The sequence below is a fragment of the Polypterus senegalus genome, chromosome 4 (assembly GCF_016835505.1).
Source record: "Polypterus senegalus isolate Bchr_013 chromosome 4, ASM1683550v1, whole genome shotgun sequence".
Lineage (NCBI taxonomy): Eukaryota > Metazoa > Chordata > Cladistia > Polypteriformes > Polypteridae > Polypterus > Polypterus senegalus.
In genome coordinates, this window is record NC_053157.1 from 251,542,972 (window position 1) to 251,564,741 (window position 21,770).

General features: G+C 40.8%; 1 protein-coding gene across 1 annotated transcript in view; it reads left to right on the forward strand.

Moving 5' to 3' along the window:
• LOC120529042 (E3 ubiquitin/ISG15 ligase TRIM25-like) overlaps nucleotides 1-21,770 on the forward strand; it is a 32,887-nt gene continuing 11,117 nt past the window's right edge. The window contains exons 1-5 of the mRNA XM_039753104.1: nucleotides 1-579; nucleotides 6,414-6,527; nucleotides 8,285-8,518; nucleotides 9,412-9,571; nucleotides 18,987-19,067. Coding sequence (XP_039609038.1) covers nucleotides 1-579; nucleotides 6,414-6,527; nucleotides 8,285-8,518; nucleotides 9,412-9,571; nucleotides 18,987-19,067 — 1,168 coding nt within the window. The remainder of the gene's footprint in view (nucleotides 580-6,413; nucleotides 6,528-8,284; nucleotides 8,519-9,411; nucleotides 9,572-18,986; nucleotides 19,068-21,770) is intronic.

Below are 21,770 nucleotides of genomic sequence, written 5' to 3' on the forward strand. Positions count from 1 at the left end.
ATGGCTGAAGCCCAGCTGTTTGTATCACAGGACGAGTTCACCTGCTCGGTGTGTCTGGACACCCTGACTGACCCTGTTGCCATCCCTTGTGGTCAAAGTTTCTGTCTGAAGTGCCTCATGGACTGCTGGGATCAGAGCCAACTGTTCAGCTGTCCTAAGTGCAGAGAGAACTTCACCACAAGGTTTACATTGCGAAGAAACTCTCTGCTGAATGAAATCCTCAAGAAATTCAAGAAGACAGGACTCAGTTCTCCTCCATCTCAGAATTATGCTGGTCCTGGAGATGTGGAGTGTGACTTCTGTACTGGGAAGAAGTTGAGAGCAGTAAAGTCGTGTCTGACCTGCCCAGCCTCCTACTGTCAGAATCATCTGCAGCCTCACTTTGAAATAGCAGCCTGGAAGGACCACAAGCTGGTTAATCCTGATAGAAATCTAAAGGAGAAACTCTGTGAGAAACATCAGAAAAGTCTGGAAATATTTTGTGAAACTGATGACGCGTGTATCTGCATGATGTGTGGAGTGACTGAACATAACAGTCATAAAATGGTCAAGCTGGAGATGGAAAGAGAAGAAAAAGAGGTGAGTGGAGTTTACAAACTAAATAACAGGAGTGAAGGGTTTTGTAAATTCAGTGTAGCAGAAGAATCTATTCAGCCATCTTATAAACTACTGGCAAACTACAGCCTGCAGACCAGAATGGCCCCTGGCAGAGGTGTGAATGGCACGTGGGCTACTCATAGAAATATCTGACTTTCCAGCCCTCATCACGTATTTTTAAGAAGATGATGCAGCAGTTGGTTGGTGTAAGTGTAGTTAGTCACCATGCAGTGTCATCAAAAACGTAATTCAGTACCCTGAGCTTTCACCACAGGAATGGAGAGAGTCTGTAGTGTGGTGACATGGAGGGTAAGTGTGTTTAGCTGCACATTTGACTTTGGGTGTTTTTAATTAATTTGAGTTTGCTCATCTCAGGCCTTTTTAAGACACACGTTCTAGTCACATGTCAAACAATCAATACTGAACTACAGAACCAAGTCTAAGATTCTTACAATAACTTCAGCTGAGAATTTTCAATGTTGTATTACTGTATTTATATTCTCCTTTGAATTAAAATGAACTGACTGAATGTTCTCCCTAATGTATGATTGTGAGGTGAACTCTGACCTTTAACAATATGATTAAACCCGAAGTCCAGCAGGCGTGTCATTAACTTGTGAAGAAGTTCATTTGATCATCTGTGCTGGGGTGTCCAGCTCCAGTCCTGGAGGGCTACGGTGGCTGCAGGTCTCCATTCTCACTCTTTTCTAAATTAGTGACCAGTTGTTGCTACTAATTAACTTGTTTTGTTTTCATTTTAATTGACTTGCTATTGAAGACTCGGACCCCTCAACTGTTTTATTCTTTCCTTGATTAGCAGCCAAACAATAATAAGATGCAAAATGAGTCAACACATAACCAGCAACCTGAGTCCATCATAATATCTGGCAATAAATAAAGGAGAAGGTCTCAGTAATGTTGATCTGCTCACGTCCACAAAACATTTGGGCTTTTAGAAGAAAGAAAATCAAGGGTTTTAGAAACATCTGCTGTGGCAGAATGAGAGCAGCAACAAGCCACAGAATTAAATAACAAGTTAAATTAACTAGAAGAATTGGATTCTAATTAAGAAACTGGTTGGAGTTTGAGGCTCTTACTTAGCCTCACATCTCACTTTTGTTGGCTGATATTTAAGAAAACAAATAAGGAAATTTAGAGGATTTAGTGATAAATAATAACTCAATTAAAATGAGTGGAAAACAAGTCAACAAACAGATGAAATTGGTCACTGAGTAAGAAAGAGTCAGAAAGGAAAAGCAGCAGCCACTGCAGATCTCCAGGATCGGAGCTGAACACTCGTAATCTCTGCCAACATTAAACTGACCCATCAGTAGCACACAATGAGAATGTTTAGTGTATTCAGATAAAAATCAGGTAAGTTCAGTCAGGTGTAATGACCTTGTGGCTCAGGAGGATTGGTACAAAGGTAACTGATTGTGTTTTAATATCTAATACGAGCCTCAAATGATGTGAATTCACTGACATTCTGAGAAGACATATTCACTTCACTACAGGACCACATTCTTTACTGACCTTTTCTGATTTATGAAGCAAAATAAAACCTTTTGGTGCTCCTTCAAATTAAGTAATAGTGTCAGATTGGCTAAGCCAGGTCTCAGCAAGTGGATATAAACGTAACTGTGTCCTCAGTTGAATGTCGATAATTAAAACAACTTTACTTAAAGGTGAGCAAACGTTTAGAAAATAACACCTTAAACAGCACTCAAGTGTATGGACTACTCTTATATTTAAGTGAGCAGGAAAAAGACTGGACTTGTGTGCACCCAAGAAACCTACTGGGTCAAGATATCCACTCCTTCCTATAATTAGTTGTTGGAGGTCAGAGACCTGTCTGCTCTCCGTCTAAAGTAACTTCTGGCCCATTACAGGACGCTTATCTCCTCTGGTGTGGCCGTAACAAAGACTGCAGTGAACCCCCCAAAGGGTGACGTGGGGCCAGACTGTAATAGCTGAAGACCACCAGTAATGGAGTAGGATGTGGGTGCTACGTTCAATCCACAAGGTGCACAAGTGAAATAAGCCACATGTACAGCATGTGTGTAGTCTTGATGAAGAAGGGAATCAACTGATCAAAGAACATACAGTAGTCATAATTATTATGGTAACACGTGAGGGCCAGTGAGTGTGAAACCCAAAGACTGTAAGTTGCAGTATTGCCTCAGGGTGGCCCACTGCCACAAGGGCCAAGAAGTCAAGAGAAAATGAAAAGGATCAGGACAAAGAAACATAAAGAGCAGTGAATGTCATTCCACGTGTGCCAAAGAAACTCTTCATGGACCCTGAAACAATCAGGACAAGGCATCACTTCCACGTGGAGTCAATAGGAACTAAACCATAAACACACGACTTTAATTCTGAGACCTACTGACTGTAACTTGGAACTCCATAAATGAAAGTAATAATCTGAGTGAAGGAGAAGACTTTAGCTGTTGTAAGGGTCTCTTTGTAAATTAGTAGTAAGAAAACTAAAGTGGACTTGTATTAGTTTAGAGCAGTGACTCACACACACACACGCACACACACACACACACACACACACATGCAGAGGGGATATAAAAACACTCAAACAATCTGAACAAATCCACACCGCCATGACAGTGCAGGCTCTGAAAACTTGATAAGTAGCTAAGAACTGATCATCTAACGTTCTGAAAATCCAGAAGTGATGAGAACATTTAAAAGCCCATCCTGAACAAATGAGGTTTCACTGGAAGTTTTTTAGATGAAAATTAGAGAAATAGAAATCACAAGTTATGTAACAGAAAGATAATAAAAGTATATCTTCTGTTATCCTTTTGTATGAACATATTATATTGTTTGACTGGGCATTGTTTCCCAGGTGGTCCCTACAGGAAGTTTGCATGTTCTCCTCGTGTTCATTTTGGTTTTATTTTGGTGTTACAGTTTCCTACCATAAACCAAAGACATGCAGAAAAGATGGGGTGGCGATGCTAAATTAGTGTGTGTGTGTGTGTGTGTGTGTGTCTTCACCTCCTGATGGACTGGCACCTTTTCCAGGTGTTTTCCAGTGTTTACTGGTTTAGGCCCCAACTGCCCAGTGACTTTGCTCCTGATTAAAGGGTAAACACAATGGACTGATGGATTGATGTTTGGATGAATTGATGGATTCTTTATTACAGCAGATGTGTGTCGATGAGTTGTTGATTAATAATTCATCACCATGTTGGGGCCTCAGACAGAGAAACTGAAAGCTGATTTGTGTGGACTTTTGACAATTTATGAACTTAAGCCATAAACTGAGCAGAATTCTTAACAGTTCTGAAATTCCAGCGTGAATGTGAAACAGAGACCCCCACACCGGATTTACTGTTTGGTAGTTTTGTAATTAAATTTTTCCCTCTACTGCGGTGGGTTGGCACCCTGCCCAGGATTGGTTCCTGCCTTGTGCCCTGTGTTGGCTGGGATTGGCTCCAGCAGACCCCCGTGACCCTGTATTCGGATTCAGGGGGTTGGAAAATGGGTGGATGGATGGATTTTTCCCTCTGCAGTATCTGAGTTTCCAGACATTTTGATATTTTTGGATGCATAATAAGCTCTTGACAGAGTTGAGTGAGGACATCTGTGCACTTTGTGGTGTAAATCTGAGTTTGGCCTCAATGTGTTTCCATGGATTATGCTATTTACTGTAGTCGAGATGTCTTAGTTTGTATTAATAACATTCATTGGAGTATTTCAGTTTTCAATATTTACTTTATTAGTGAAGTTCTTATGAAATATTAAAGATGTGAAGGCTGTAACTACCCACATTGAAGGATCGCAGCGACCTGAGTAACAAGTGTCTGCTCTGCCCTTTCTTCTCAAGTTCCTTTGTGCTCTGAGTCCAGTCCATTCTGTCATTGATGTGGAACCCCAAATTTGTGTAGGAGTGGACCACCTCTTCATCCACTACCTGAATAGTGACCAGACATAGAGGCTTTTTGGTGTGTGAAAGCCATTGAGCAGTTTGTTGGTGTTGCTGATGTTAAATTCGAGACAATTCCCAAAGTTCTACCCCTGACTCTTCTCCCCTTCCTCATCCCCTCATCAACACACCCCATAAGTGCAGAATCATCTGTGAATGTCTACAAGTGACCTGACCTGCTGTTATACAATGACCTCTATAATGTTTAACATAAAGACACATTTCTCCTTGATTCACCCCTCTGCTCCACAGTTTCAAATTACAAATCAAACAATTCAGACATCGTGATTAAAATGCACACGGCAGACTTTCATTTAAGTTTATTTGCAGACATTTCAGTCACACACCACTTTTTCTACACAGTCCCAAATTTCAGGGCACCATAATGTTGGGGACACCTGGCGTCACAGGTGTTTGTGATTCCTCAGGTGGGCTTCATGGCTTCATAAGACCCCTCGGCTTTCTTCTGTCCTTTGGGGTCTGTAGCTGCCTTTGTTCAACACGATGACAAGAGCTGTGACAGTGACAGTCTCAGAAGCCATTATGAGGCTGGCTTGTCTGACTCCTGTTCTAGAATCTGGCTGTGGTCCTACAATGAGGTGATGGTCAGATGTTGTTGTGTCTCATTTTTGTTCTTTAGTTTCTATTTTATTTTGATGTATTTGCACAAATCTGTGTCCTCATATGTGGTAGTTCTGTATTTACTGAGTGGTCTCATTTATTCTTGCATTCTGCCTTGTAGTTTGTACTGTTGTGTTGTGTTTCTGAGGTGGCCATGATGGATTGGCCATCTAGCTTTGTGAAGAGGATTACTTGTGTTTGACACTCACTGCATGCCCAGCCCACCTACAAGGGGGTCTCGATCTGAATTGCCCTCCTAAGATTTCCTCTATTTTCTTTCCCTACAAGGTTTATTTGGGAGTTTTTTCTTGTCTTCTTAGGGCATCAGGAGTTGGGGGCTCTCAAAAACAGGGCCTGTTAAAGCCCACTGAGACTCTCCTTTGGTGATTTTTGAATATACAAGAAAAATAAAATTGTTCTTTCTAGTGTGAGGTGCGCAGAGTGAAGAGTAAAGCAGACAGGCCTGTTCCTTGTGCTGCTCCAGTGTTGCTCACACAGTCCTTGAGTCTCCCAAACTGTGCTCTGCCTGACAGATAGTCCATCATCAGGACACCACAGACTCACCCACCTGCAGATCTCTGAGCTGACCCCTTAACAGGGATGGCTGGGTGGTCTTGAAGGCTCTGGAGAAACCAAAAAACAAAAACATAATAAACTTTTTGTTAAAAAAAATCTCATCTAAACAAAACAAATGGGGTGAGTAACATATAAAAATATCATTTTGAGTTTTTGAATATCTTTAAGTTGTCTGAATTCCTGAACTCAACAGAATCGTTTGTGTATTTCGTGTATCTTACTAGAGTACAGAAAATGACAACAACAGACAACGTCCTCACATGTCTGACTCAGGATACCAAATGTCCTTGTAGATCCTATAATTACTGACATGACGTGTTTAAGTCATCCTGGCCTTTCACCAGTTTCTTTACATTACACTCCAGTTTGTTTGTTGTGTGAACTTCACATTTCCCAATTTGTTGATGTGATGTCTTCTAAACGTTAAGAACTAACTCACACATCAGTGTGCCTTCAAACTGTCTTCTGTATTTGACGTACTCTTCAAGCCCAAGCTCAATCTTGTGTCAATTAAATTAAACCTTTCTTTTAATCTTTATTGTCATTCCTGTTTGTTAAATTAAATCTAAGTTCTGTCATGAAATGTCAAACAAATGTGTTGTTAAAATATCAGGAGTCAGAAAGAGAAGAAGAAATCACAAAGTGAACGTGAATTCTGATCTGACCACACGTGTCCTCTTGTGTGTCCAAACAGAAACAGCTGGGGGCAACACTGAGTGACATCATGAGGAAACTTGAGGAGAGAGAGAAGACACTGAAGGAGATGAGGAGGATGATGGAGGAGTTGAAGGTGAGTGGAATATAAAGACAACACTTCATATCAAAGAGAGGAGAATTAAATGAGAACTTGAAGAGCAGCAGAGCTTCACTGGTGATGATGAGTAGGGACACGAGAAGGGAGAGTTAAAGAAGACGTTGTGTGGTGTCCTTCATGGCCTTTCACTGTTGACAGATTCTCAGGTGTTATTCAGTGGAGATTCAGACAGCATCACCCTAAAGTCCTCTGATATTTCATCAGCTGCTTAAAGGGGACTTAACTCTACTGACAGAAACACACACTGAAGGTCGACGCTGATGTTCTTAATTAGATCAGCAGGCACAACGTCCATTAATGGTCTTACTCATTTTTATTTTATTTGAAAAAAATAACAATCAAGTTGAACTAATACAACAAGCGATTTTCTTAGTCAAACTAAAAAGTAAGATAAAAAACATAAAGTTAAATTAGAAAGCAGGAACAGAAAAAAAAGAAAACTTAACAAAACAGATTTCAACCTGCACACCAGAGAAAGAAAGGAGAGCCAAGAGCTTGGGCCAAAATAGTACAGGATAAAAAATAATAACAATAAAAACTGGGATAAGCCCTGTTTCCCATTGTGCCATGTGGCCGGGACGCCTCCACGCTGGATGGACCGGGGGAGGGAGCGTATCTAGAACATTAGCTTGCCCAGACTGGTAAGTGGCAGCCCCCCTGGGTTGCATTGTTGCCTCGGACTCCCACAAAACTCAGTAGGAGTTGGAGTTGGGTACAGCCCTGTTGGGATCTGTGCGCGCCACCTGCTGCTGCTAAGCCCTTAGGGGCTGTTCTTCTACCACACTCGGAAGTGCTTCTGGAAACAGAACAACGAGCACCTGGAGCACATCTGGGTGTCTTATAAAAGGAGCCATCAACCACTACTTGGAGAGCCAGAGTCGGGAGGAGGGAGATGAAGCTTGACTGGAGGAGTGAAGGAGAAAAAAGAAAGAAGGAGAGAAATTTTGGATTTTGAGTTGGCGAACGCAGTCTTCTCACAACTAGACTCCTCAAAGAGGACCTTCCAATAACCCTTCGTGAGGTCTAGGGTGGAGATACATGAAGCCTGCCCAAGCTTTTCCAACAGCTGTGTCGATTAGCAGCTGCCAATGCCAATTAGGTAACCACTTAATTAGTGTGAGATGTCATCATGTCAAACCTGTGAGATGGAGGAAGGTTATCTCACTGGTTTGAAATGATGACATCTCACACTCCAAACTAGAACAAAACTAAAACAAACATATTACACTCAAGTTTTTTACACAATAACCTCCCAACACACACACACCTATACTTCTTCTTTTTCTTTGTCTTTTTCACTCTAGGTGTGTGTTGGCCTACTCCACTACCAACCCCAGGCTGAGGAGGAGATGCCATTAATAAAGTCAGACCTTTGTGATAGTAAAAGGTCAAATGGAGTCCTCACAAGACAGTAGAGCTGTCTACCAGCAGCTCTTGTCAAAGGCTCTCAAGTTTCTTCAAAAGTACGCCTTTTATGACTGCGTATCCCATAAAGTCCTCCAGGTTCCTTAATAAGAGCAGCGACAAAGTGATGATGTTACTCGGACTAGTTGGAGGTACATATTGTCTAGGAGGTGGTCTGCAACTTCCCTTCCTTCTGTGGTTAAACTACCACCAATCACTCTAAACAAGTCCAACTGTCCTTCACAACATCAAAATGCAAACAAATGTGTCTTGTGATTGGTTATTTTTATTAGGTGACTCAATTCAAAATCTTTATCCTATCCAATCAGATCTCTGTGGAAAGAGACATGGAAGAAAATGATAACAGCTTCACTGCTCTGATACAGTGCACTGAGGAAGTCAACAGAAAACTGACTGAGAGGATCAGAGAACAAGAAAAGAGAGAAATGGAGAAGGCTGAAGGAGTCATGGAACAACTGGAGAAGGAGATTGAGGAGCTGAAGAGAAGAGAAGCTGAGCTGAAGGAGCTTTCAGAGACCAAGGACCATCTCCACTTCCTGCAGGTAATAGCGACACTTCACAGGGAGTCTGATCAGATTAGAGTGTGTGGGACGTGAGATCATTTAGAGTGAAATTTAAAAGATCGGAGGAGTTTGTAGAACATGACAAGAACAGGCCATTTAGTCCATCACAGATTGTCTTTTCATATTTCCTTAACATTTTCAATGTACTGTTTACAAAAATATCAAATTTGGTATCTTAGTCTACATGACAGACAGATGAATTTACAGGTGTTTGTGTGACAAACTGAATTTTTATGAAATTTAAAAGATGACATCTAATAAAGGATGGTGCCAACTCTTCTGCCAGGTCACCTTCTGATGTCTCCATCCTTAAAGCGATGAGATTCAAATCCTTTAGGATTTACTTGCAGCTCAGACCCCACAGTCCAGTCTCTCGTCTCACATTTTTCTTGTGTGCTTTAATCTCAAACTGCACATAATAGTTCTGATTAATTGTGTTTTGCAGACGTTAGGGAGATTCTCTTTTAGATTTATAATCCCAGCTTGATGATGAGGACACTAAGGCTCACAAGATTTTCTCACTTTCTGAGCTGCACAGCTTCAATTGTATAATCGTATTAAAGAGCTTTTAACCACATGTGTTAGTCTTTACTTTTAATTTCATTAAGTTTGTCTCTGAGCCATAAAAATCTCAAAGCCTTGTTTTATTTGCCAAGTCAATTCTGCACCCACCTGACCCCTCAATCCAAATATCCACCAAATATCCTCTCATAACTGACCAACAAGTCTTTGACAGGCGGTCTCACCATCAAAACCCAAGCTGACTGCCCACCACACTGATCCTTAATTCAGAAGAGCCCCCTCTTATAAGCATTACTTACTTTTTAATGTCTTCTTTCTGAAATCTCGTCCCCTCTTCTCTCCTGATGAAGAGTTTCTCATCTCACTGTGTTCTTCCTGCTGATGGAGACTCGCTGAGCTTCACTGTCACCACTGGTTTCACTGCTGAGGAACAGAGAAAGGAGCTGTCAGATCTGACAAAGAGTCTGGAGAACATCAGCCAGTGGGTCATCATGACAAGGACTCCATCAGGTAAGTGTGAGTGTCTGGTGACATTGAGTTTGTTAATGAAGTCCATGAGGAGGACCAGAGTGACAATAAGAGGACATTAAGAGGTGAGATGCATGAAGACGAATGGCTCTTTAACACTAAACTGTCAGCCTTTGCTGTTAAGGATTTTTCTCTATATTGCGCCTTTCACCATGACAAGCTGAGTTATAGCAGACTCTCAAAACAAACATCTGCTTTTAATCAGGTGTTTGGGAATTTGAAGTTGAAAATTTATGTTTCTTATACTCTTTCCATATACTCTCTTTAAAATCCACATTTTTCATTTGACATAAGGGTTTGAATACTTCAAGGAAGGTCAAGTTTCCATTTTTGATTTGTAATAAATTTGCAAACCTTTCTCAGAACTCATACATACTTTGTTATTATGGGCTACTGAGTGTAGATTAACGAACCAAAAAGAGAAACTTTTAAAAAAGTGAAGGGGTCCAAAAACTTTCTGATTCACTGCATATTTATTTTCAATATGAACTGTAAAACTGGCGACAAGAGAAGACAAAGATTTATGGCACCTTAAAAGGTGAACTCCATATAACTTTTTGGAAAAGTTGATAAACAGTTGGTCAAACGATGAGGTCTCTTCAGAGTGAAGTCATCATCACGACATTATAGCATAAAATGGTGGTGACACACCTTAAGAATAAGCCAGACAGGGACGTTGGGCAAATGGGGTCCATGGGCTGGAAGTGACGTCATTGGGACTGTCGTAGTCTGATCTGTAGGGGAAGAAGGAGTAGAAGAATTAGGCAACAGCGCCACCCCTCGACTTGTGATGGAATTACAATGAGATAAGCCTTTGTATTGTCTGCCAAGTGCACGATTGTGACAGGATATTCAAATCGACATTATGCCTCATTTCTTATATAATTTACGTATATATGTTGGATTTTAACTCCTCTGAATTTGTAATACGTGTTTAAGAACTAAACTAAGATCCCACAATGTCATCTTCACAGTTTCCATTCTTCTTCTCTTTTCTTTTTATTTTCAGCTCATGAAGCTCCAGTTTTCGCCCTCCAGCCTCCTGAACCTCAGAGCAGAGACGACTTTTTAAAATGTGAGTTTGTGCTTTGACTGAATGGATCATCACAATAAAAATCATTGAAGTTTTAATAGACCAGGACAGGCTGAGGATATGAAAGTCTGAGTGTTGGGGGTCCTTTGACTGGTGCATTATGGGATAGGGAGATGCAGGCAGTGAAGCTGACAAAAGTTCTCATCATCCTCCTTTCTTTACTCCTCAGAGCAGACACTTTGCTTTGAGGTCTCGACTTCACAAATTTTAATCATGAAAACAAATGAAAATAGCAGAGAAAATTATTGGGGGTCCTAAGAAGTTCAAAGACCTCACTGGACTGTCGTGACATCTCAAGCTGACTGATTCCTCTAATGAGTGTCACTGAGGTCTTCAGTCACTCAGTCAAGTCCTCACTCTGCTGTGTTGTGTCATTGTGTTCCTCACACTGAATGGGGACGACAGAAGAGGATGAGATGAAGAAGGTCACAGCCAAGTGTGGTCAAAGTGAAGACTACAAGACCACCTCCACAGAACTTCATCTTCCAGTGAGCACAGCTGCTAATATTCTCAAGATGTTTGAGGGTCTGTAGGACTGCAGCCCACCTCCATGATGAGACCACCAGAGTAAAGATGACCTCTGATTGAACAGAAGGAGAGTTTAAATGGAGGCGAAAAAACAAGAAAACATCAAGAGAGACTCAGAAGGACCTCCGAGATCAAAGGACAAGAGTGTCAAGTCACACCATCTGTTACTGTGTCAATGACAGTGGGCTCCATGGTAGAAGAACCCACTTCTGAAGGACACAAATAGAATGGAGTTTTCTAAGCTGCATATTAATCAGCCAAAGTGCTGGAGAAGAACCTTTGGACTGAAGAAATTAAATGAGAGCTTTATGGTGAGTCACAACAGCTCTTGTGTTCTAAGAAGACAAAGTGACGCCATTAATGGTCAGAGGTTGAAGTGTTGAACCTGTGAAGGTCACAAAGAAATCAGGAGATCATCAAGTCATGTTTGGGAGTGGATGTCAAAAAGGTAAGACCACCAAGAATGGGGGAAAAGAAGACATTGGAATGTTGTGAAGTGTCTGCTATGAGCCCTTAACTGAATCCAAGTCAACATCCATGGAAAGAGCTGAATGTCACAGCTGGGAGAAAAAGGCCATCAGACATCAAGAAGATTGGGCAGTGAGAGGAGTAGAAGTGTCATCCAGAGCCACAGAAAGGGCTTGATGGCAGTTATTACATCCAAATAATGAGCGACAGAACATGAGGTGAGGGTCTGAATCACTTTGTGTGAGCCATCGATATTTGGTTTATTGTTTCAAATAATCTGTGAAGTCAAAATACAAAGAAAGAGTCTGCTGTGTGGAATAAGAATGATGGGTGACAGTCACTGGGGTCAGTTTACACTTGTTTGACTGAAAAGTGGAATTTAGATAGATAGATAGATAGATATGAAAGGCACTAGATAATAGATAGATATATAGATAGATAGACAGATAAACAGATAGATATGAAAGGCACTATATATTAGATAGATAGATACTTTATTGATCCCAAGGGGAAATTCACATAATCCAGCAGCAGTATACTGATATAAAAAAAAATATTAAATTAAATAGTAGTAAAAATGAAAAATGAAAAAAATAAAAATAAAAAAAGCACTTACAAAAAAAAGTTGTGGTTAAAAAGTGGAAGGGGACAAAAACTACTGGGGCAGGTCAGTGATAGAAACAGTAGAGAGACAGACGTGAAAGGCGCTATATAATATAGAGATATTAAAGTCACTATATACTGTAAGAGATGGGAAAGAAATGATGTGATAGATGGAGAGAGAAAAGAGAAAGACAGAATATGACACATAAATATGAAATTAATTATATAAGAGAAAGATGAGAAAAGCACATAAATAATAAATAATAGAAAAGACATTATAACACTGAGAGAGAAAATGACAAATAGGAAAAGGAGTTAAAGACAAATACAGTAGACAGATGTGAAAGGCACTAAAATAGACAGAAATACATGAAAGGCGCTATATAATAGATAAAGGAGTAATGCAGTAAGGTGTGTTGTGGTAAAGACTTTGGCCTTCAAACTCTGAGGTTGTTGGTTCAAATCCCACTACTGACACCACTGTGTGACCTGAGCAAGTCACTTCACCTGCCTGGGCTACAATTGGAGAAAAGAAAAAAAAAGGAAACAATGAAATCTCAGATGATGGGAGTCACCTTGGATAAGAATGACAGTCAAATAATAATAAGAGATGACAGGAAACACACTAAAGAAAGAAAGAGAGAGAAAATGACAGATGGGAGAGGCACTATATAATAGATAGAAAGATTGAATTAAAAAAATAGCAAATGCAGATTGTCAACTTCTCTTGAAATAATTTATGTGTCTGTGAAGTATGGCAGTGGATTAATTTGAAATTAAGTTTGAATTTTCTTTGACAGTAAAAAGTGTAATTTTAATAAATCCAGTGGTCAGTGTGGACAGTCCATTAGACCTTTGACCTCAACGGTGACCTTATGGTGTTTATCTTAATTTCCGATGACTCAGATGAATTCCAAATGTTTAACTTGCCTGCCTTTCTCTTTGTTGTCATTTGCCGTCTTTTTATGATTTTATATTAAATCCTCACAGATTCTGTCCAATCACATGAGAGCTTTACTATTTGAGTCTCATCAATGCAGCTCCTGATTGGTTCTTGTTAATTGTATGTGTTATGCTCCGCCCCAGTCCCATTACACACTCCCAGATTTCCTCACTTGTTTTCTTTTCTCTCCTTTCAGACTTCTGTCCCCTCACACTGGACATCAACACGGCACACAGAGACCTCCATCTGTCTGAAGGGAACAAGAAGGTGACACATGAATGGACAGGAGCTAAATATCCTGATTATCCTGATAGATTTGAGTGCTGGTCTCAAGTTCTGTGTAGAGAAGCTCTGACTGGGACTCGCTGTTACTGGGAGGTGGAGTGCAGTGGACGCTTCATGAGGATTGGAGTCGCATATAAAGGACTGAGCAGGAAAGATTGGGGCAAGGAGTGCGTCTTTGAAAACAACGACAAGTCCTGGTGTTTGCTGTGGTCTCATTCCCAGTACTCTGTGATTCACAATAACCAGTGGACTGTAATGATCGCCCCCTACAGCCCCACAATAGGTGTGTATCTGGACTGGCCTGCTGGCTCTCTGTCATTTTATAGCATCTCACACACAATGACCCTCCTGCACAGGTTCAACACCTCCTTCACTGAGCCCCTCTATCCAGGGTTTTATCTTAGTCTAAACACCAGTGTAACAATCAGCCATCTGACACCATGTGACCACTGACCAGTACCCTCTACCGGTCACTTGATGTCCCCACAAGCGCAGGTCCTCTTTGTGTTTGTAGTTTGCAGTGAAATTCATTTTACAGGATGGGTGGGTTGGGGGGGCGGGGGGGCACAACCTCTGTGATTGAATTTGTGGATGAGAATGAGGGGCGAGTGCGGCTGTCAGGGTCTCCATTATTATTGGGTCTGAGTAGCCAATCAGGTGTGTGTGTCATAATGAGGGCGGTGACACCTCAGACCTACAAATACCAGTCTGACCAGCAGGGGTCACTGTTGATTCACAGCCACATGTCCTTCAGGCTGACACCCCAACAACTACTGAGGCCCCCAAGTGTCACTGAATGTCGCCTGTTAAGTAGGACAGGCATGTGATCCTGCTGGATCAGCACAACTGAAAGGCGCTATACAGACTCAGTATGGAGAGCTCTTGAATAATGACTATATGTAGAAGTAGAGAGTGACAGATGGGACTGGAGTGTTGTCCACTCACCAGACATTTAGTGACCCTCCATTGGTCACTTAAAGGGTCCTTCACTTCAGAATGAATTCACTGTGAATGTCTGAAGACGAGGACTCACCGGTCAGTCAGATGTCAGCCATACTGAGAGAGTTTGGTGTTTTAGTTGATGTCACATTAAACTTTAAGCGGCACCTCCTCCTTGTCCCCACATTTGTCACTCTTGGTACCCTGAAAGCTCCAACATCTGCAATTAATGAATTCTTGGTCAGTTGGCACACACTTGACATGGGTGCACATGTGTGGCTTTGCAGTGGACTGGCTCCCCATCCAGGGTTGGCCCACCTTGTCCACAAACCTGAAATTCAAATGTGGATAAGAAAGACAAGGAATGGACAGATTGGGTCACTGATTGGTCAGTCACCAAACTACTGCCTCTTGTGGCCACTCTAAATATTACACAGCAATTTATACAAAAAGGAAATCTAAAAGATAAAAGCAGAAAGCATTCACTGAAATCCTGAACAGTGAAACATGAAAGGAGAGAATGAGAAACACCTGAAATAAAGAACTTTAAATATTACAGGTGCCGGTCATAAAATTAGAATATCATGACAAAGTTGATTTATTTCAGTAATTCCATTCAAAAAGTGAAACTTGTATTTTAGATTCATTCATTACACACTGACTGATGTATTTCAAATGTTTATTTCTTTTAATTTTGATGATTATAACTCACAACTAATGAAAGTCCCAAATTCAATATCTCAGAAAATTAGAATATCAATTAAGACCAATGCAAAAAAAGGATTTTTAGAAATGTTGGCCAACTGAAAGGTATGAACATGAAAAGTATGAGCAGGTACAGCACTCAATATTTAATTGGGGCTCCTTTGGCCAGGATTACTGCAGCAACGCGGCGTGGCATGGAGTCGATCAGTGTGTGGCACTGCTGAGGTGTTATGAGAGCCCATGTTGCTCTGATAGTGGCCTTCAGCTCTTCTGAATTGTTGGGTCTGGCGTATTGCATCTTCCTCTTCACAATGCCCCATAGATTTGCTATGGGATTAAGGTCAGGCGAGTTTGCTGGCCAATCAAGAACAGGGATACCATGGTCCTCAAACCAGTTACTGGTAGTTTTGGCACTTTGTGCAGGTGCAAGGTCCTGTTGGAAATTGAAATCTGCATCTCCATAAAGTTCGTCAGCAGCAGGAAGCATGAAGTGCTCTAAAACTTCCTGGTAGACGGCTGCTTTGACCTTGGACCTCAGAAAACACAATGGACCAACACCAGCAGTTGACATGGCACCCCAAACCATCACTGACTGTGGAAACTTTACACTGGACCTTGAGCAACATGGATTCTGTGCCTCTCCTCTGTTCCTCCAGACTCTGGGACCTCGATTTCCAAAGGAAATGCAAAATTTACTTTCATCAGAGAACATAACTCTGGACCAATCAGCAGCAGTTTGGTCTTTAGTCCAGTCGAGATGCTTCTGACGCTGTCTCTTGTTCAAATGTGGCTTGACACAAGCAATGTGACAGCTGAAGCCCATGTCTTGCATACGTCTGTGTGTGGAGGTTCTTGAAGCACTGACTCCAGCTGCAGTCCACTCTTTGTGAATCTCCCCCACAGTTTTGTTTCACAATCCTCTCCAGGGTACAAGCGGTTATCCCTATTGCTTGTCCACTTTGTTCTACCACATCTTGTCCTTCCCTTCGCCTCTCTATTAATGTGCTTGGACACAGAGCTCTGTGAACAGCCAGCCTCTTTAGCAATGACCTTTTGTGTCTTGCCCTCCTTGTGCGAGGTGTCAATGGTCGTCTTTTGGACAACTGTCAAGTCAGCAGTCTTCCCCATGATTGTGTAGCCTACAGAACTCGACTGAGAGACCATTTAAAGGCTTTTGCAGGTGTTTTGAGTTAATTAGCTGATTAGAGTGTGGCACCAGGTGTCTTCAATATTGAACCTTTTCACAATATTCTAATTTTCCGAGATACTGAATTTGGAACTTTCATTAGTTGTCAGTTATAATCATCAAAATTAAAAGAAATAAACATTTGAAATACATCAGTCTGTGTGTAATGAATGAATCTAATATACAAGTTTCACTTTTGAATGGAATTACTGAAATAAATCAACTTTGTCATGATATTCTAATTTTATGACCGGCACCTGTATATCTAAAACTAATTACAATTTAAATGAATTAAGAGCAAAATAAGAGTGACACGATCACACAGTCACATGACCTTCAGAGCTGACAGGTGAGCTGATTCTTCTGTAGCCAAACTGCCCCCTCTAGTGGCCACTCTCAATATTAAATGAATGGCAAGGCTGAGGGGGAGGAAAGATTTGGGTTTGATCAAATGGATATTTAGTGGAGATTTCAGTGCAGCTTTGTTAGGTTATGGAAGCTTCTCTATGGGAAAAGAACATTTATTTGAATTAATCTTTTTAATAATCATTATGTATTAACAAAATACAAATCTAATAAGTGTTTACATTTTGTAAAATAAACTCCCATTGGTGTTTGGTGAATAAACAATAAGGATGACTGACATTTGTCAAATCTGTTCATCTGTGACCTTCTGACTTGTCGACACCTCTGGTCACATCTCCTGTGTTGTCTGATCTGAAGATATAACACTCCGTATTGATGATCCATTTCTTAATAGCGCTGGAAAAGTCAGAGTATGCTTTTCAACTCTCAAGACAATGGAGTGAGTAACAAATAAGATGTTGATTTGGATTGAATATTTGATTTGTACGTCTAGCAGTGAAATCGATCATTTAGACCTGAGCAGTGCTCTCCATTCCACATCTGAGTGTCTGCGCTCTGTCATGTGTCCTGTGTGCCCCTCTGTGTCTGCTGTGCCCTCGTATGCCCACTCGAGCCTGACCCCCCACACTACTGAGATGTTCAGTTATTAATAAAGATGGATTTTAAATGGTGAATTTGACACTCATGGACACCACAAGAAGTTGAAGAGCATTGAGGACTGAAGTCAGCTGTGATGGTTCATTTTGGGTTTCGTTTCTGCCTTTTTGCTTTTACTTTAAACTTTTTGTTATATTTTATGAATTGTTTTGTAAATGGTATTGATTTTGTTGTTGTATATTTGGTGCGTTGATGATGTTTTTTTCTAAGTTTTATGTTTATGTATTTGGTTAGTTTTATTGTCCCTTCATTTTCTTTTGTGTGTTCTTTGTGGAGACCATGGGGGCGGGGCCACGTGACACAGCAGCTGGAGCTCCACCCCCAGGGGTATTTAAGAAGAAGCTGCAGATGAAAGAGCCGCTCCAACACTGGGCTCTGTCCTGTCTGGTGGGCTCTGCTTTACGTTTTGATGTTTGGTAGTCCTTTTGGTCTCCTGCTCTCTTTTTAATTTCTTGGATTTTGGTTGCTTCAGGTTTTTGCTTTCTTACGCCTGCCTTTAAATATTTTTTTTTTGTAAGCATATTTTAATCTTTTATCTAATTTTTATAATAATTATTTACATATTCAGTAATCTTTCTTTGAAGTTATTGTGCCAAAGATATTTTTGGTTTTCTATAATTACATTTACTCTCTTAGGAGACTGTAACGACCTACTCTTGACTTTTGGTTTTTATACTCTAATTTGGTGTTTACCTTAATTGAGTTCTGCCCTAATTACCTACTTAAGTTGGTTGATTGTAAATGTAAAACTAGATTGTCATGTTAATATGTTAAAACGGTATCAAAGTCGGATGGAAGATTGTTTAAAGGATAAACAGGGGGTTAAGCTGGGTGGCCTTAAAATCCTCAGTGGCGTTAGCTGAGCCGATCACATCTGAGGATGGGTTATCTATGTGCTATGCACATGTTGTGAGCAGCAAGTTATCAAATTCTAAAATATTATGTGATCTTCAAGACTTTGTATCTTATTTACCTGAACCTGAACATGCTGATATTGTAAGTCTTATAACTGCTCGTTCTGGGCTATTTTCTGATGTACCTATTTGTATAAATGTGTTGTATCATGATATTGAGGTAAACCATATAATAATAACAATAACAATAATAATAATAATATAATAATAATACTGCACTTTATATAAACAATCTCAAAGTGCTACAGAGTAAAATAAAGTAATAAAACAAAAAGACCTAAAAAAATACTTCAATAATAAAATTATCTTTCTAAAAAGATAAGTTTTTAAATCTCATTTAAAAACATCAGTCGACTGTGGGGCTCTCAGGTAATCCGGGAGGGCGCTCCACAGTCTCGGCGCCACAGAAGAAAAGGCCCAGTCACCCATGCTACTGAGCTCAGTTCTGGAAACTTGAAGAGTGTTAATGTGCACAGAGCAGAGGGTACGTAAAGAAGTATGACGGGTAAGGAGTTCCTGTAAACAATGGGGGGCATGCCCATAAATACAATGATGAGTAAGGAGGGAAATCTTATACTCTATTCCAAGTGAAACAGGGAGCCAATGAAGGGTTTTCAAAATAGGAGTGATGTGGTCGTACTTTCACACCCTCATCAGAATTCTTGCAGCACAGTTCTGAATATAATGGAGTCTCTGGATACTCTTACCAGGAATCCCGATAAAAAAGCGCATTACAATAGTCCAACCTGGAGGAGACAAAGGCATGAACAAGCCTCTCTGCATCCGCCAGGGTAAGTATAGAGCGGAGTTTAGCAATGTTCTTGAGATGATAAAAAGATTTACAAAGATATTTAATATGGGTGTCAAAAGTGAGAGAGTGGAGAATCCATTTTAACACTCAAATTAGTGACAGATATAGAGAGAGGAATGTTTTGACCGTCAGGTTGTGGACAATGCAGTGGTACCCAAAACGATGAAACACCGCAGGGTCCTGGTTAGCAACCCTCCAGGAAGACACGTGCTCCAGTCTCACCCTACAGAAATGACCATCTGCCTGCCACAGCCAGGTGTTAGGTGGGCGTCCCCTCAGCCTGGTCCAACAATGAGAATCGTGCCACATGGCCGTAGTGCCGTAGCTGATGTTCCCTCACAATGCAGGTAATTTGCCTCATTTGGGACAATGTCAGCAACCAATTGTTGATCACAAAGTCAAACCAGCGTACCAAAGGAGTGCTATCTCTGGGTAGTGTCCATGTCATGCAAACATATAGCAAAACAGGAAGCAATGGAACTGTGAAGACTTGGGCCCTCATGTATAATGGCATGTGTAGAATTCACACTAAAACATGGCGTACGGACAAAACTGCAATTGTGCATACGCTCAAAAAAGTCAGATTCATAAAACTGTGCCTAAGCAAACTTCCACACACTTTTTTCAATTTTTCACAATTTTTCACACATACAGGCACCTACAGCCTCACTCTGACTCCCCACAGAATCTCACATATTTGAATATGCAAATCAACATAAATAGCCCTTTCTGCTCAGTGTTTTGTTAAAAGACAATGGCAAAAACATGTGCAAAAATGAAGAATTGCAATGAATATGAAATGGAGATCCTGCGTAGTGAAGTGTAGGCAAGAAAAAACATACCATTAGGTGGGTAAAGCAGTGGTATGAGCAACAAAGAATTTTATGGAGTGGCACAGCATGGCGGAGGCAGTCAAAAGTTCAAGTTCAGAAAGTCACACAGTGCCAAAAATAAAACAGAAGTGGTCAGATTTCAAAGTCGATGTGAAAAGGTGAGTCATAGCCCACCATCTGATAAAGAAAGTCTGTTGAGATTAAAGTCAATATGTCAACTTTAATCTCGACATTTCCACATTAATGTCATAGTTTATTTTGTCATTAAAGTAGAAAGTTGTAAACTTCATTTTAAAATCAATGTTTAATTCACTAGTTTCTTAAATCGCATTGTAACTAAAGCAATGGTTACATTTTAGTTAGTAAATGCTTCGTATTCTAAGTGTTCCCTGACCCAGTCATTAATCGCTATGTGCTTCTTAAACGGGCTTTCTCTTACACCGACAGGAGTGCGAAGGAAGTGACTGCCACACAGAATACATTAGTCATAATATTACAGCTCTTTTAGAATACTAAGGTGTTGTTATGGGTATACAATCTACAAATTATTCTCTGTATTTTTATATTATATTTTGCTCAATCCCAACTAGATGAATTCAGATGCAGGACACTTGTATAGGCATTATAAGAAAAAACGCATATCCTCTTCCCTTACAACTCACTTTTATAATAGTTGTTCACAGCATAGTGCTAAATTGGTATTACAGCCTGGGAAAGGAAGACTGAGCCGACACCGCAGGCTACTGATTACTTTATGGATGGACATCTGGGACAACAATTTGGTTTACAGCCTGGGAAAGATGGACACGGCGATGTTTTAGGCAACATCAAAACACTTTATTATCTGGGAAAAGATAGATTAAAGAGTTTGAGCAAAATTCATATATCATATTGACAGCCAGCCAATCAGGTGCATGCAACAATTATGTGTTGTGAAACCATGGCATGAAACTTTACAATAAATATGCCTAATTTGAAAGCAACATCAGAAGAAGAGAAACAGCGACGACAGAAGTGCAACGTCAGAAAATAAAACAAAGACATGTGTGACCAGTTTTCATCAGATCGTCAGTTAACAGCATTTTCATGAACATCGATTGCTAAATCAAACGCCGCTCTGGGACTTTCATCCTTGACATCACTGAATCCTTTCAGTAGGCTTTGTTTAAGACTATTTTATCCAGAAATAACTATCGATCTTATTTTCTATTGCTTATTTTTTGTTGTTTAATAAATAGCAACTAATTTACCAGTCGATCTACGTTGCTACCCTTACCTATGGTCATGAGCTATGGGTAGTGACCGAAAGAACGACATCGCGAATACAAGCGGCGAAATGAGTTTCCTCCGCAGGGTGTCTGGGCGTTCCCTTAAAGATAGGGTGAGGAGCTCAGTCATCCGGGAGGGGCTCAGAGTAGAGCCGCTGCTCCTCCACATTGAGAGGAGTCAGATGAGGTGGCTCGGGCATCTGATCAGGATACCTCCTGGACGCCTCCCTGGTGAGGTGTTCCGGGCACGTCCAACCGGGAGGAGGCCCCGGGGAAGACTCAGGACACGCTGGAGGGACTATGTCTCCCGGCTGGCCTGGGATCGCCTTGGGATTCTCTCGGAAGAGCTGGAAGAAGTGGCCGGGGAGAGGAAAGTCCTGGCTTCTCTGCTTAAGCTGCTACCCCTGCGACCCGACCTCGGATAAGCGGAAGAGGATGAATGGATGGATAAATAGTAACTTGTTTTCGTCTTTCTATGCTTTCTCTTAATGTCTAGAGTGATTGAAATAATAAGGTAGATGTCTTTGAGCACCTGGTACAGCCGGAGATTTGCCATTACCTCTGTGCTACAAGGTTTATTAA